The sequence below is a fragment of the Carica papaya genome, chromosome 4 (genome assembly GCF_054855325.1).
Source record: "Carica papaya isolate Zhongbai chromosome 4, ASM5485532v1, whole genome shotgun sequence".
NCBI lineage: Eukaryota > Viridiplantae > Streptophyta > Magnoliopsida > Brassicales > Caricaceae > Carica > Carica papaya.
Window position 1 is genome coordinate 5,333,450 of NC_142312.1, and position 17,498 is coordinate 5,350,947.

At 34.4% G+C, this 17,498-nt stretch overlaps 1 protein-coding gene across 2 annotated transcripts; it reads right to left on the reverse strand.

Moving 5' to 3' along the window:
* Positions 1 to 252: 252 nt before the first annotated feature.
* Positions 253 to 14,077, reverse strand: LOC110817494 (phospholipase D gamma 1-like). 2 transcript variants are annotated; one of them, XM_088217564.1, is made up of 10 exons: positions 12,348 to 14,077; positions 11,125 to 11,241; positions 9,039 to 9,233; positions 8,303 to 8,560; positions 8,148 to 8,216; positions 7,890 to 8,037; positions 6,792 to 6,940; positions 1,397 to 1,573; positions 1,058 to 1,264; positions 253 to 817 (listed from the first exon to the last, which is right to left on the reverse strand). In XM_088217564.1, exons 1-10 carry the CDS (start codon positions 13,311 to 13,313, stop codon positions 524 to 526), a joined length of 2,580 nt encoding a protein of 859 aa, XP_088073690.1. In that variant the 5' UTR covers positions 13,314 to 14,077; the 3' UTR covers positions 253 to 523. The 2 variants fall into 2 exon arrangements, with proteins under 2 accessions (XP_088073690.1, XP_088073691.1); XM_088217565.1 differs by having other exon boundaries at positions 8,303 to 8,551; positions 12,348 to 14,076.
* Between the last annotated feature and the right edge of the window lie 3,421 nt (positions 14,078 to 17,498).

The window sequence follows — 17,498 nt, forward strand, 5'->3', positions numbered from 1 at the left end:
AAAGAAAAGGCTTGAACACCATTAATGGCAAAAGAAGTATGAGAATATGAAACTTGCAAAGGAGGAGAAGAAATAGGGGGAAAAGAGAATTCTACTTCTTATTTCAGCAAAATAGAAATATTATTCATACTCAACTAATAACAAGTTTTAGTAAAGGGTGGTTTTCACTAACTAGGAATGATAATTTAATCTCACCAATTGAATTTTTTCCAAAAATTCGACCTTAATTTTACCTTGTAATACAACTAACAATTGATAATTAAGATTTTATTGTAATGGTATTTTGATCATTAGAGCACTGGTTACATCTTCTAGATCCAAATTCTAAATGTACATTTCACTATATATTGACTTTAATTAATCACCAAATAAATTGGTGAGACAAAAACCTCAACACAGTAATGAATGTCTAAGTTCTAACAATGATAGAAAGTATAACCTCACTTTTTTTTACAACAGAAAATTCTTTTTTCGGTGTCTGAAGTCCATACAACATAATCCAAGTTAGGACAGGGTCAGTATCCTAAATTGTGAGATTTTCTTGAATGGCTGTAAAAGAACCCAATATGTTTCCACCCACATCTGGGAATGTTTTACAATAAGGAAGAGCCTTCACCTTCCCTGTTCTTCCAACTTCTACTGGATACTTGAGAAGGTGACCCTTCATTTCAGTTACCTCATCACTTACATACTGTCTCCAGTTCATCTCACTCAAGTAACTAACCCTTCTCATGCATTCAAGGCTCTCGGGTCGCTCGAAACATTTCTCCAGACCTCCAATGTGTTCTGCCCATAATGACATCCGATATCCATATACCTGCATTCAAATAAGAAAACCTCCTAATTCCACCAGCACTATGATGCAACCATGAGAGCAATTCATGAATTAAAAATTGGGTCATCAATATCAGTTTTCGTTGGCTGAGGACATTAAGACATATGAGTCTCAACTGTACTGTCTGAGCAAAACCACCATGAGTGGGCGGAGGAAAATGAGTACAAAACTATAAATACATAATAGTGATGGTCAATGAAGATAGATGAAGTCTCATCATACCTCCCCTCGTGGACCAGATTTTTTCTTTGCCCAGGTGTGTTGAGGCTGATAGCCACCCATTGCTATTTCAGTGTCTCTGGTGCCTTCCATGGATCGTTGATTAATATTTGCAGATCCAATTATGACGTACTCATCATCGACAATCAAACCTTTAGAATGAATGTATATCATAAAGCGTCGATTCTTCATGGAAAGTGCTTGAGTTGCCTGCATATGGTGCAATTTACCAGTAGATGAGCTACGTGAAAGCATAATTGTGTTTGTATTGGAACTTTATCCCAAAGAAAATAGCTAAAAAGAAAAGCTATAGAACTCAGCCAAATCACGATTAAAGAATACCTGAGGAGAGGCTGCTGTAGTAGAATTCTGGGTTTCACAAACATTGGTCTCATCCAATGCCTCACGGTTTCCAAGACAGAAGAAATTCAAAAAATCCTGCGGCTCATATGCATTCTCAAGCCCAACCTCCACCAAAGCCTTGTAAATTGTTCCATACATCATTTGCATAGTTTTACGCTGCAGCCATCGACAAAAATAGCTTATGAAAAATATTGAAGATTTTGAGAGTAGGAAAAACTCCTTTTTTTATCTTATTTCATCAATGGTTTTGTGCATCATTTTATAGGCAAAACAGAAAGGAAAAAACAAAACAAATTAACAACCTTCTCTCCTAAATGACAGCTAGTATTCTGTTACGGATGTTTGGTTGTCTAATAAGAATAAAATAACAGTGAACAGTAATAGTAAATATAACTTATTCTAATATTTCTACACTTCCCCTCAATGTAGGTTACATAAATGTTGAATAAACCTAAATTGGATATCAATTCGTTGAAGGACCCTTTGGGAAGTGTCTTTATTAAAATATCTGCAGTTTACTGACTAGTAGGAACATGGAGTATTGTAATAGTTTGATCTTCAATCTTCTCTCTAATGAAGTGCCGATCTATTTCCACATGTTTAGTTCGATCATGATGTACAAGATTTTTAGCTATACTGATTATTGATTGATTGTCGCACCATACTTTCATGGGAGTAGTAACCGAGAATTTTATTTCCATTAGAATCATTTTTAACCAAACCCCCTCACATATTCCATGAGCAAAGTGACCGAAGTTCAGCTTCTGCACTATTTCGTGATACAACAGATTGTTTCTTATTCCACCAAGTAACTAAGTTTTCCCCAAACATAAGTACAGTACCCAGATGTGGATCTTCTGTCAGTTACAGAACCCGCCCAATCTGCATCTGTGTAGATTTCAATATTCCTATTAATTGTTTTCTGGAAAAATAGTCATTGTCTTGAGAGTCTTCTTAAGGAATCTTAGAATCCGATATACTATATTCATATGATCAATAGTAAGTTGATTCATGAATTGACTTGCAGTACTAACAGCAAAACTGATGTTAGGTCTAGTATGAACGAGACAAATAAGTTTGTCTATAACTTTCTAATATCTTTATTTATCAACTGGCTTGTCATTGGTTTTAAAACCGACCTTTGTATTCGTTTCCATATGCGTTTCTGCTGGTTTACACCCGAGCATCCTTGTTTCTTTCAGTAGGTCAAGAACATATTTCCGTTGTAACACATAATTCCCTTTTTTCCACTCCCAGAAAATACCTGAGTGCTCCAAAATATTTTATCTCAAACTCCGTGGCAAAAAAATTTTGAGTTTATAAATTTCCTCTATGTTATCACCTGTTAAAATAATATCATCAATATAAACAATTAGGATCACTTTCTGACCTGAGGCACTATTTTTGACAAACAAAGTATGATCAGACTGACACTGCTCATAGCCCATATGTTTGACTACTTTGGTGAATCTGTCAAACCAAGCTCTTAGAGATTATTTTAGACCATAAAGTGTCTTTCTGAGTTTGCACACCTTATGAGATTCATATGTGGTCTCAAGACCCGGAGGGACTTCCATATATACTTCTTCTTCTAAATCATCATTAAGAAATGCATTCTTTACATCAAGTTGACAGAGAGACCAATCAAGATTAGAAGCAAGAGAGAGTAATAACCAGATAGTGTTGTGCTTAGCCACTGGGACAAATGTCTCCTGATAATCTATCCCGTAGGATTGAGTGAAGCCTCTAGCCATCAGATGAGCTTTGTACCGATTCACACTTCCATCAGAATTGTGTTTTGTAGTGAATACCCATTTGCACCCTATTTTATGTTTTCCAAGTGGACGTTCTGTCAGTTCCCAAGTCTTGTTCTTTTCTAAAGCCCTGATCTCTTCTTAAATAGTACCTCTCCATTGTGGTAGTACAAGGGCTTCATGAATTGTTTTAGGTTCAGTGGAGCTGCCATCAAGCTTACTTACAAATGTATGATACTTTGAAGACAAATTGCTGAATGAAACATAATCATGTATAGGGTGTCTAGTACAAGATCGAATTCTTTTCCACAAGGCAATAGATAACTCAGTATCATGGTCTGTAATAGTAACAGTATCAGAAATTGTGACTAAAAGCTCATTACCTGATGTGTTCTTACTGCTAAGAACTGGAGTACACTTATAGCAATGTGTAGTTGGTTCAGAATTTTTATCAACTGGAGTTTTGTTTCTCCTAATATAAACACGTAACTCTTTATTAATAGTAGTAGGTACAGGTTCAGGTTCAGACTCTCTGATATTGGTTTCAGAAAAATTTGATGAGGACTCGGGAATAGTATGGGGAAGAGAGGAGAGAGGTGGTGTACTTATATCCCATACTTGATATTCTTGATTAATACTGCCCCCCCTGAATATCAGTAGTGGGATAGAATGACTGGGTTTCAAAGAAAGTAACATCCATAGTGTTGTACAAACGACGGGTCCTGGGATAACAATATTTATATCATTTTTGATTTGGTGAATATCCAAGAAAAACACATTTAATGGCCTTTGGGTCAAGTTTACCCCCGAGGTGAGTACGAACATGTACATAGGCTGAACAACTGAAAACTCTGTAGGAAAGGGTATGAAGGATATGAGATTGTGGAAATGCCTTTAAAAGTGTATCATACGGTGTTCGACATGCAAGAGTTCGTGAGGGTATGCAGTTTATCAAGTATGCAGCGGTGAGAATAGCCGTTCCCCTAAAGAAATTTTGAAACATGGATAGTGAACATGATTGATCGGACTACTTGAAGAATGTGTCTATTTTTTCGTTCGGCTATGCCATTTTGTTGTGGGGTATTAACACAAGAACTTTGATGAATAATACCGTGTTCAGAAAAATATTGTCTCAAAATGGTTTCAAAGTATTCACACCCATTGTCTGATCTCAATACTTGAATTTTAGTGTGAAATTGATTTTGAATCATAATGTAAAATTTTTGAAAAATTTGGCCAACTTTAGATTTTTCTTTCATGAGAAAGATTCAAGTGATTTTAGTGTGATTATCAACAAAAGATACAAACTATTTTGTCCCGGTGATATTAGTAACCCGAGAGAGACCCCATACATCACTATGAATTAATGAAAAAGGTTTTATGAGTTTGTAAACTGAACTGGAAAATAAATTTCGAATATATTTGGATAGTTGACATATTTCGCACTAAAAGAAAATTGGATTTTTATTTCGAAATAAAATAGGAAATAACTTTTTCAAATACAAGAAATTATGATGTCCTAAACGGTAATGCCACAACATGATGGGGCATTTCCTATTTAACTTATTTACAGTTTCAGAATTAGTACATATTGCACGATGAGTTTGTCTACTAAGAGAAGAGTTGTCAGCTTGCAGTAAATAAAGACTTGAATCCATACTAGCATTGCCAATTGTCTTCCCCGAGCCCAAGTCCTGAAATTCACACAGTTTAGAGTTAAATGTAACTACACAATTCAAGTCATGTGATAATTTGCTTGTTGACAGGAGATTACAATCCAAATTTGGAACATATAGCACATAATACAAAATTAACTTGGGTGACAGTGCAATTATTCATATTCCTTCGACTTGGGAACTTGAGTCATTTTAACTGAGAATTTACCTCTGCACTTATTGTATTCCTTAAATGGTGAGATATCCCCAGTCATATGGTCGGAAACACCCGAGTCAATAATTCACATGCCCCTTTTTGAGGAATAAGTTGAGAGACTAGAAAAATTACCTTTATGAACTGTGGAAGCATTAACAAGAATCGTATTGAGAGAAAACATTTTCTAAAGGAGGCTGATCTGTTCAGGACTAAATAAAGGACTCCGTAGGAGCGGCTGCAGTTGATTCCTCCTCAGTTGAGATAAAATTGCCCCGATGAGTCTCTTGCTTTGGTGACCTCTTTTCAGCTGGCTTCCCGTGAAGCTTCTAGCATCTTCTACGAACATGCCCAGGTTTTTTACAGTATTCGCACCATGGCCATTCCTTCCGCTCAATCACCCCACTTGTGAGAGCTACACTAGACTCGGGTGAGAGAGAACTGCTTTCAGCGAGGTTATGGCTGAGTTGCGATTCACCCATCATCACCTTCTTCCTGCTTTTTCTTCGTGTCGCACCTCAAAGAACACCTCTCTAATGTTCGGGAGAGGTTTGGTTCCAAGGATGCGTTCTCTTGCCTCGTCAAAGTATTTGTTCAATCAGAAAAGAAACTTGAATATTCGTTTCTATTCCACGATGCTTTGAAATCTCCTAACGTCTTTGGGATAGCTCCAAGCATGTTCCTCAAAAACGTCAAGCTGCTGCCATTTTCGGGTAAGAAAATTGTAATATTGAGTTACTGTCATTTCTCCTTGGTGCAGGTCGTGAAGACTTGCTTCGACTTTGAAGATGGCGAAAGTGTTGTCACGAGTGGAGTAGAACTCACAAACTACGACCCAGATATCGTGCATAGTCTCATAAAGAAGAAAATTTTCTCCAATCTCGATGGTCATTGAGTTCACCAACCAAGACATAACAAGATTGTTCTATGTTTCCATGCCCGAGCATTTGGATCATTCGCAGGAGGTGGTGAGAGCTCTCCAGTTAGGTATTCGTTCCAGTCTTTCACTCGGATGAACATTAACACCGAGGATGACAATTGTAGATAGTTAATGCCATTTAGTCGATGGCCAGTAATGAAAGGAGCCGAATCAGTGAGAATATGGCTGTCATGCATCGGAAGATAGGAGCCCAAAAGGACTTCAGGCGAAGAAGAAATATGTTCATCCATTGCTTATTGAATGCAAGAGGGATGCTAAAAAATTGGATCAGGTATGCTCTGATACCATGAAGATTTTGAGAGTAGGAAAAACTCCTATTTTCATCTTATTTCATCAATGGTTTTGTGCCTCATTTTATAGGCAAAACAGAAAGGAAAAAACAAAACAAATTAACAACCTTCTCCCCTAAATGACATCTAGCATTCTGTTACGGATGCGTGGTTGTCTAACAAGCATAAAATAACAGTGAGCAGTAATAGTAAATATAACTTATCATAATATTTCTACAAATATGCAGCAGGAAACCCTCATAATATGGTGGGATGCAATGTCTTGCTCCAGAACAAATGCACTTATTCTGAAAAATGTAAATTAATGTGTAAGCAACACATGCATTAGAACAAGCAGAGTAAAACAACATTTGTCCAACTACCTAAAACAACATGTCATAATAGTTGCCAGTTCTGTGAATCCTAAGCTGATTAGAGTGCAAGAACTTCTTATATTACAGTTACTTCTGCCCTGACGTTTAATTTATTAATAACTTGTGATTAATTTGCAGAAGTATTTTCAGAATGTAAATGCACCTTACCTGCCAAAAGAGAATCCTCTGAATGGGAGCACTTGTTGGAACACCTTCTGGCCACATTGGGATAAGAATATATGCAGAAAATCTCTCATTTGCTCTGATCTTGTTTGCTATTTTAAGAGCAATTTCCATTGGTATTAAATTATTTGCACCTGCAGATAAAGAGCATCTTTGCACTCACTCAGATTATGATATATGATTGAACTTCTACATATTACGACTCCTAATATCTTCACAGTTGATATCTTGCACGTGATAAAATAAAAGTAATGATGCATTTAGTTCAACCTTATTCTATTTCCAATTATTCCTATAATTTAATTATTTGATATATAGATTTATTATTTTATCCATAATTTAATAAAAGTCACCCCTATTTTCAGGTCTAGAACCACAGATTTGTATTTCCACATTGCAAATAAGTAACGACAAAAATACTCAACTTGAGTTGAATATAAAATTTATTTGGAATTAGAATATTATTTTCATTCAAATTTCAATCTTATTTTGTGTTGTATTCTCGTTTTTATTCCAGAATTTAAAGCAAGCTCAACCTAAAACAAATTAAACAATGGAATACTTTCATTTCAGAATGAGAAGCAGTTTTATGAATTCAGCACATCATAAATTATATGACTGGGGTATTGTAATTTATTTGATAAAATTATTAGAAAACTTCTAGAAAAAGTCTTAAATCTAGAAAAAAAAACATGAATTGATTGTACATACGGGATTATATCAAGCTCTGAATCTCGTGTAAAAATACATGTAACTGCAGATTGTCAGGATTAGGATAGTACAAGTAACTGAGGATTCTTTTCATAGATACTTTCATCTAAAGACTGGTTTGTAGAAGATTAATCATCTGTAAACATATGTACTATCAATAAGATTTAATAGAAATCACATCACATCATTCAACTAGATTGATAACAAGAGAAACCTCTAGGGAAATTAAAGCAACTGGAATTGTGTTCATATATCATCCTGGAAGTTTCCAATTAAGAAGCAGATAAGCTGGATTTGCCACTGGACTAACAAATTTCAATAGTATGGTATCAGATTTCTCAATTCTATACCCTTAAGTTCAAATATTCTTACCCAAGTCTTTGTGCGCATCCCAATTGTATGACGACCCAAGGAAGTACTGGTTCTCAATATAGATGTAATGTTGGGCAGATCGTATTGCGTGAACATAAGCAGTATGTATGCTCATGTCTATGAATACATTCTTCCCACATAAGAGGTTCTATAAACAAATAAAAGCAATAAATCAACCATCATTAGATCCTCCAAATTCAAAGGGCTTTTTCATACAAGGATTAAGGACAAAAATCTAAGAGCTAACATTTTTCTCACCATGCCTACTGCATCTTTTGGTTTATCTGGAAACACTTTCACTGAGCTGGAATCAATTGACCGGAAAACCTTCAATTGGGAAATGATGGATAAAAAAGTCAATGATAGGAGGCAGAAACAAGCAATAACTGGAAAATCAAACCCGACCAACAGACCTGTATATGCCAAACCTCTGGATCATCCTCACTTGAAGAAGACATTTCTTCCATTCCAATAATTTCAGAAATTCTGTCAATCTTAAGTAGTGAATCATCATAAGATGCCTTTAACTTTTGAAGTCCACGAGGTTTTGAAGCCTTTAACCAACGCTCTTCAAAATTGGTTAGCACGTCATATGCTGCTGGACCATCAATTTGGCAGTGCAAATCATGCCATGGTTCTCTTGGACAACCAACAGCATGTTCCTGAAAAGGCTATAACAAAAATGAGTCCAGGACTATGGATAAAAAGATACTCAATATACATATAACTGAATTTTGAACTCTTTATTGTTGCTCAACCTCCACCACTTTCATCCTTACTGAGTCCTGGTGGATTCCACTTTTTGCATATTGTTGTGTTGCAGATAACCAATACCATTAAGGGCTTCGTAAATTGTCATATTTAGCTTTGATAGCACTAAAAGAGTCTTATAAAATATGCATGAGACCCGCTAGATGTTTCATGGAGGTAAAAGAAACAAGAAGAACAAGATTCGCAAATCAGAAACAGCATCTTCTTAACATAGGAAAAAAAAAAGCATTTCCTTAAAAAGGGAGTGACACTCATGTATAAGGAGACATCTATAATGAGTGGTTATGATCAAATATTTACCACTTCTCCTCAATGCTTAAAATATGCTCTACAAAAATCTGAAAAAAAAGCTATTCAAAGTAGCTCTTGAATAATTACCGTGAAATTAGGGTTACGGAAGTCCTCTTTGTGCACTGTTTTCAGAGTCCTAAAAAGAGAATGTTCTGGAGTATCATAACGCCCATTGCATAAATCAAGACCGCCAACAAATGCTATAATCTTTCTCTTGTAGTTACCTGCATCAGCATCCACAATCACAGTTTTCTGATGATGGGTATAGATTGTTCCTACTTCCTGATAACCAAAAGATGAAATAGGTTTTAGACTTTTAGTTCACAATATTGTATGGAAATAACATGTGCATGTTCATTAAAGAGGAAATGAGATGCGAGTAAATGACACCAATCTAAAGACAAAATAAAGAAACTTTAGTCTAGCATCTGAAACTGTGACTGAGAGAAGTCTCCGCCTAGAATAAAATAACAGAGCATTTAGAAATATAGTCACATTTTGCAACATTTCAGCACAGAATACATATAAGAAGCTTAAACAGTCACGATACATTTCATGAGATAGGAAATGTATCTTACTTTCAACCATCTTATCTTCAAATTTCAGCATTTGCTGTTTATAGACAACAAAATGCACAGTAGGTATGCAGGCTGTATATTATCAGTTTTATAGACCATCATATGTCAGTATCCTTCATGAAATTTCAAATGTTTTCCACCAAAATCTTTCAAGGAAAAACCTCAAATCAAAATGATAACGGTATGGAGATGCCTATTTCTAAGGTTTCACTTTTTCTCTTCTTGATCCCTAGCAGAATATAAGCCATTGATAATTGGGTAAATTACATTAATTTTTGGGTTTTGACACAATTAGGTTCACAATTTTCTAAAACACAAAACTCAGTCCTTAACGAATATTTGAGTCAACTTTGTGCAATCCATTAAAGGATGCTTGAGACATATTGGTTATATTTGGCATGCTCATAATAGACAAAATTTAGTTTCCCTTCTTCTATGAGTCCTGAAATTGGTAAAAAAGAGTAAAATGCAAAACAATGAAAAATGAAAGCAAAATCTTCAGAATGTCTGGAGAAGAAGAATCGTATAAGGGAGTAAATATAACAAACAAATTTAACAACAAATTAGATATAAGAGTATGTTTCTCTTTACTAAGGACGTGGATAAAGAAGCTCACACAAAAAGGGATCTTGGATGTTTAAAAAGAACTCCATAGCTGTATACTAATGGAAGGACCAGGTTACAATATTATAGAAACTTACAAATCCAATTGTAATGTATCCAAATCCCAGTGATCTACTGTAATTTATTCTTCATGACATATCCAGTGGAACCTAGAAATCTTGGTGGGGGATAGAGGCTTGGTACTGTAATTCTTCATCTTAGTTTTTAGTTTGAATATATTACTTCATCTCATATTCCATTAACTTTTTATGCTTTCTTATTTATTTTATTATGCATACAATTAGTATTTGTGCCATTACATTTTAAACAAGTTACATATTATACTTTAAAAGAATGTATTAAAAAATAAACTGAAGGGGAGAGATTATACATAGAAACAATAAAAACTTTAGGGTTATAGGAGAATACTAAGAAATTTGAGGCAACTACTGGAGAGATTCTACATAGAATTATTAAGAAATATACGCTAGAGAAGAAATACCAAAAGTTTCTGAAGAAATAAAACTTCAGGGTTATAGGAGAAATATTAAGAAATTTGAGGCAGCTAGAGATTCTACATAGAAATAGTAAGAAATTTAGGTTATAGAAGAAATATTAAAAGTTTCTGTAGTCTATAACTGCAATATTAAGAATTCTTCTTTTTTTTTGGGTTGGGGTGAGGGGAAGCTACTGGAAAAGATTAAAAATTTCTGGGAGATTATTAGGCAATAAGTCATATTCAAACATAGACAGAACTGAAAATTTTAAGCATCATAATATGGACAGTTACGACTTCATGAATAAATTTAATTTTTTATCTTTTTTTTTTCTTCTTTCCTTTCACAAATCAAGTTTGAAGAGACTTGGCAATGCATAATATCAAATAATGTTTGGAGATAAGAACCTAAGTTTTATTCTGTTTCCTTTATTTTTTTCAACCAAAAAAAACAGCAGATAATCCATGGGCATATATGCATGACATTATATCCAACCTGTTTCTTAATCCAACTATGTCCCTTTCCACCAGATCGTGGGCAAAGTAGCACTTGCACTGAAGAGTGCTTGAAAAAATGGCGTGTCTCCTCATCACTGGTGTGCATTACCCCTTCCTGCATACACATAAAAAGGACAGTTCAATATTCATATACACAAAGAAAATAAACAACATTATACTAACATAAATATATAATGAAGTTTAAAATGGAAAGCTAACTGCCACTCTACAATGCTTGGCCAACCTACTTTGACTCAGTTACTTGAATTCTAGTTCACCTTGCTGCTTCTATATGCCTTAGAAGGAAGAAAAAAATGAAAATAAAGACTAAAGTGCAGAGCTTATAGAAAATGCAGTGCATGGACATGGACTATGATACTAACAGGACATCATGAAGCTTCACAAGAACATTTATGATGCCCATGTTTCATTGGTAATAATGTTCCAGTATCTATATATATTATTTTTTAATCCTTGTCTTGAGCCCTGGGATAGGGAAAAAAAATTCCATACTCAGTCAAAAACTCATCGGTAATAAGTGAATGAGTTCATTAATTCAGCAATTTACCAAATTCTCTATGTGAAGAAAACAAGTAAAGAATTGTTAGAGCCATCTGCGTATGGAATACTTAAAGGGGAAATAAAATCCACATGTTCCTTATATTAGTATATTTCCTGATGGGAATCAAGCACAAGGATGCCTTCATTTTATTAGACAAGAAGATATTATCTTTCACACTGGCCTTGGACAGATAAAAGGGAAAAAGAAAGCATAAAACTAAGAATAAAGAGTAATTCTCCACAATGAAGGTTAAATTTTGCCATTTCTTAACTGGTTGCTTTAGAAATAGGACCAAGAAGCTTCCTGCCCCTACCTTAAACCTGATACCACTTTGTTGCCTATTTTTTAACAGAAGGAAGGAAATCAAACCTACCACTAGTAATCACATTAACAAGACTCTCCAACAACGAGAAATTTATTTATTAGTATAATCTGGTGCAAGTGCTGCATATAAGTTTCTAAACTGAGACTTCTAGAGGGAAATATAAACAAAACGGAAGCAAGTTCCAAAATTAGTGTAGCTGACTTGAAAATGTAAGAATAGGAAAACAAGCAAATAAACAGCAAAGCAAACAAGGTAATAAAGGGGTTCCAAATTAGGCTGCATAAAGGTGGAAAACAAAGCATAGTACGTAAAAAAAGATACCTAAGCTCCTTACCGTTTTATATCCGAAAATGCTCTTAGAAGTTGGATCATCCCATACCAGAAGTAGCACCCTTACACCTTCTTGTGACTTGGTTTTCAGAAGATCCCCTAATGTGCAATCTTCTGGATTGTTACTGCCTCGGACCAATTTAACCTTATGATAAACAGACCAGCCAGTAATGTAAATCAAGCGACGAGCCTGACTTATAGCATTAAAAATATGCTCCCAACAACTTGCTTGCTTGTACAGAATACCACCCTCAAGCCTCATTTTTGGCAATAAACCATCAGGCGCATGTGCATCCTGATAAAGTGTAACTTTACCACCTTTCCTGAGAGGGAAGTATGTACCTGGGACTCCATGGTAATCTGCACCTGAGCCTACTCCCATATGATAAAGGCTTATTCTCTCTGTTGGTGTGTACTTAATTGATAAACTCAATGCAGCTCCTTCTTTACAGGGCTTCCCACTGGCGTTAAGGACAGGGAAGCTTCCTTCAACCTTTGTGGCAGAGTATAATTCCTCCACTGGAATCCCAACAGCACCAATAAGCTGCGACCCTACAATATCACTATCTTTCACAACAAACTGCACTTCCGCAGCATAATGGGCAACGGGAACATTAAAATGCTGCATCCAGACTGGATTCTCGCTATTACTAATCACAAAAGTTCTCCCAATTACAGCACCAGAAACTGAAACTGTAACATAGGGATCACTGGTTATCTTATGAGACATATGGTCTTCAATTTTACTGCTAATCTTCACATTGAACACCCCTAACATATCACCTAATTTCTTGTGAAACATATCCATATTAGGGAGATTTTTAGCCTCCTGGACCCAAATGTCTAAATTTCCATGTAAGAGTAAAACTTTCAAGGATCCTTTATTGGTTGGAAATGGCACAACTTGTTGGCCCTGACCATGATGAGAACCTCCAAAAGACAAACGTTCAGCATAAACGGCATCCGCCATAGCAGCCAATAAATACTCAAGACAATCTTATATAGCGGGATTCACCCTTACTCTTCCATATCAAACTGATAACTGGTTGAAATAAATATGAATAAGCCAGACGAGAGCCAAGAGGTTTTGAGAAAACAAAAACAGCAGGCAGAACCACAAATTGACAAGTGCCGAGAGGGCTTAGACACAGAATCAAACAGTTGGTGAGCACCAGAAGAAATGTGACTGAAACGAACCTGGGCGGCTCCAAAAATATGAAGAAGACAAAAACCCAGGTGGGTATTCTGAAGAAAATCAATGGTGCAAAATTGAGGATTCTGGGTATAATATGCAGGATAGAAAAGTATGCGTTGAAAGGGTAAACGGAAGCAGGAAGAAAGAAGAAGGTGGGCCTGTAAAACACAAATATAATACACCGAAAAATTGCAGGAAATCTTTGAACGAATAGAAAGAAGAAGAAAATTCAGATTCAGCAGAACTACCCATCACAAAAAATAAATATAATAATAAAAACAAAACAATGAAAAGAAAAAGAGATAAGGAAGTTGGGAAGTATTAAATGTTTATTCAACAAATAGAGCAGGCGACCAGAGAGAGTTTCTTTGAAAGTTCCGTTGTGCAATATTTTCTAATGGAACCGGAAGGAGTTTTCTTCGTTGTAACGTCAGAAAAGAAAATAAGAAGACCAATCAATCGTCTGAAATTAGCCGCCAGGCAAGAAATCTGACAGAATGGATCGCCACCCTGGTTTCAACTCTCATTTGAACCGTTACTAAAATCTTGTTTTTTTTTTTTTTTTTTTTGTCTTAAAAATAACAGTGGGTTTATATAATTAAGATTAAAACAAAATTACATAAACAGATTATAACATCTATAAAATTAAGTTCTCAATTACATGTTTTAAAAAGTTAGAGGGTGAAGTAATAAGTAAAAAACATGCTTTTGTTTTATAAATTAAATGTTTGGATAGATTTATTTAAATAACAAATATTTTTGTGAATTATTATAAATTGATAAAAGTTCCAACTTATAATTTGTTGTGTTGACTTTTAGTCAATATGATAATACAATTGATGTGGACTGTATACGAGACAACTGATAGTTAAAACTAGCATATGTTTTCTTCTGACGATTCACATGTATACAGATTGCATGTATTTTTATTATTTTATTTTAAAATTATAAGTTCGAATCTTATTAAAAATATAAAATTTAAATTATAAGTGATGTGATAATAACTGATATCTAATTTTTTATTTAGTAGAATCAAAATTTTAATTATTTATTAAGTTTGAAAAAATTATGTAATAATAATTAAATATTTTTATTCATAGTAACAATAATTGATTAAAAATTTTATATATTATTCTGCATGTCATAAGCTCTCAAACGATCATATTATTTGAAACGACCCAGAATATAAAAGAAAAATGAATTATAAATTGAATGCAGAAACGAAATAATAAAGTTACGATTTACATTCTTTACACAATAATTAAAAATAATCACTAGTGTTACAAAAATAACCATTCTAAAAGAACAAAGAAAAAATCAAATAAATAAATAAAAAGTAAATAACTAAGCATCCTATTCGCAACCCTCTTGTGGATCGATATCTGGATCTTGGTTATCTTGATCTGAAATTGTTAATGAATGAGTGAGCTACACTAACTCAATAAAAATATCACACTACTCACCGATACAGAAATAAAAGTTTGTAAAAATCATAAAAACAACTAATGAACATCTTAATTTAAGTAAATTCATTTATCATAAATAAAATTATTTATTGCATACTTACCGTAACGAGATTTTCAAAACCGACCTATAAAGGTAATAACACAAACAACATCATAATCTCATTTTCAATTAGGCAGAACAACAACTTTCTTTTTTTATCGGTATACCGATAACTATGCGGGTCTATAGGGATGTCCTCACTATACATGAACCCTAATTCAACATTGTCAACTAACTGGTCGTCTCCACACCCCGTTCGGTATAAGCGCAAAAAATATCATCCCTCAATACCTCGTCCGGTATGAGAGTGAAATGAGTCGTCCACATACTATGTCCGGTATGAGCGTCAAAATACTAATTTTCGATATCCCGTCCGATATGAGGCAACTTTCACGGCAGGGTTCCCTATGTACCCGGTCCGTCCACTATCTTTCAAGATATCTAGTAAGCATACCATTCATTTATTCACTTAATCAAGCAGTTTTCCGTTTATATTTAATTTTTAATTTCACAATTTAACTGTAAATCACGCAAAACAAATCATACATGTATCAAGAAAACACAATTGAATCATCTTACCAACTCTAGTGTATTATTATGCATTTAAAACTGTAAAACCAATAAATCAGTTAAAACAGGACAAACAGTAAATAATAACCGGTTCTGTCTCCATTAATAACTCGTAATTAATTATCAAAGTTTTCTAAATTTCGTAAAATATCATATTATTTATAATTAGACTCCAATTCCATAACAGGGAATAAGGTGAAGAATTTTTACCTAAATCAGTATCTGAAACACTAAACTTTCTGCTGCACCTACTATTGGTCCCCGGATTTTTTGAATTTTTCTTCGAAGATTAAAATACCCCAAAAAAATTAAAAATCGGTGTTAAAAATTTTTTCTGGCCAATTTTGAAATTCCGGCACAGTGTCGTTGCCGTGCTCCGGCGATGGCACCACTACCCGCAACCGCGATTTGTCTTGTACTGGTTGTTTTTAGCCAATTTTGACCGATTTAGGCCGATTTTATGCTCATTCCTGTAAGAAAACACATTAAGGGGCTTCAATTAGCCTAAAAAAGGTCAAAAAATAAAGACTCATCAGTGACGAAAATTTTCAGTGCGGTGGCTCCGCTAGCTCACCTTCGAGATTGGACGTTTTTCTTCCGTCAAATTGTTGAAAATAGGATGGTGATTACAATAGTGAAAAATTGCACGAAACAGAAATTGGAAAAGGACTCATCGGATGCGATTTTTGATTTTTTCCGTGGTCGCGTCACCGAACTTTACCCGCAGTTTTCAGCTTATTCGCCGGTCCTTTTGCTCCGATTTGGCCATAGGGGTGTTCAAAATCAAATTTCGAGCAAATAAATTTTTTTTTTACCTTTTTTAGAGATCGGAGGTGGCTCCGACGCGGCGACGGGCGGCGGTCAACTCGTTTCTCCGGCGGGGGGTTTGGCAGCTAGGGTTAGGGTTCGGTATAAAGTGATGTATTTATATCCGTCTCTTTTTAATTTGAGTTGTTCATCGGGTTTGATCTCGATCGTCCGATTGCATTTAAAGAGAAAATGAATCTGAACAGTTCATTGCGATTTAATTTAAACCATATGATTGCGTTTAACGAGAAAATAAATCTGGATTGTTCATCGCGTTTAATCACGACAGTCCGATCGCGCCTGAGGAGGGAACGGATCCAGACCGTCCACTCGGGAGGGAATAAATCTAGATCGTCTGATCGCGGGCACGCGGACTGCTAGCGTGGCCTCTCGTGTGGCACCGCATCAGCGTATCTTGTCATGCGGCATGATCTGCTTCGTCGGAGCTACTAATTGGGCAATCTTATGTGACACATTTTTCTTAATTTGCGTTTTGACCTCTAATTTTTTTATTTTTCTTTTAAAAATATGCCCCGAACCCAAATTTTCACCAATTTCTCTCAAATTTATTTTCAATTTCATCATCCTCCTATTTTTTTCTTAATTTAATATTAAATAAAAATTTATAAAATTAAAAATTAAAAATTATATATTTATTTTTATTTTTATTTTTTAAAAATTAATTCCGATCTAAATTTTGGATCTAGATATTACATTATTACTCTTTCTGTCATGATGTCACCTCAAGTCAATCATTTTAAATTTTTTATTATTTAAAATATGATACTTCAATATAATATTAAAAAAATATGGAATTATTAAATTTTATATAAAGATGTAAATTATTAGTTATTAATAATTTAAATTTAAATTTTTAAAATATAATTTTTTATGTTTAAATTCTTTTTGTATAAACATAATTTTAATAAATAATATAAAACTTAAACAAATGAAACTTATTTTTGAATCATCATTGTATTTTATTGACCGTAGAGATAGCGAAATAATAAATAATTATTTTTAAAGATTTTTAATTCCGTAACGTTATCATATAATCGAATTTGACTGTAATCATGC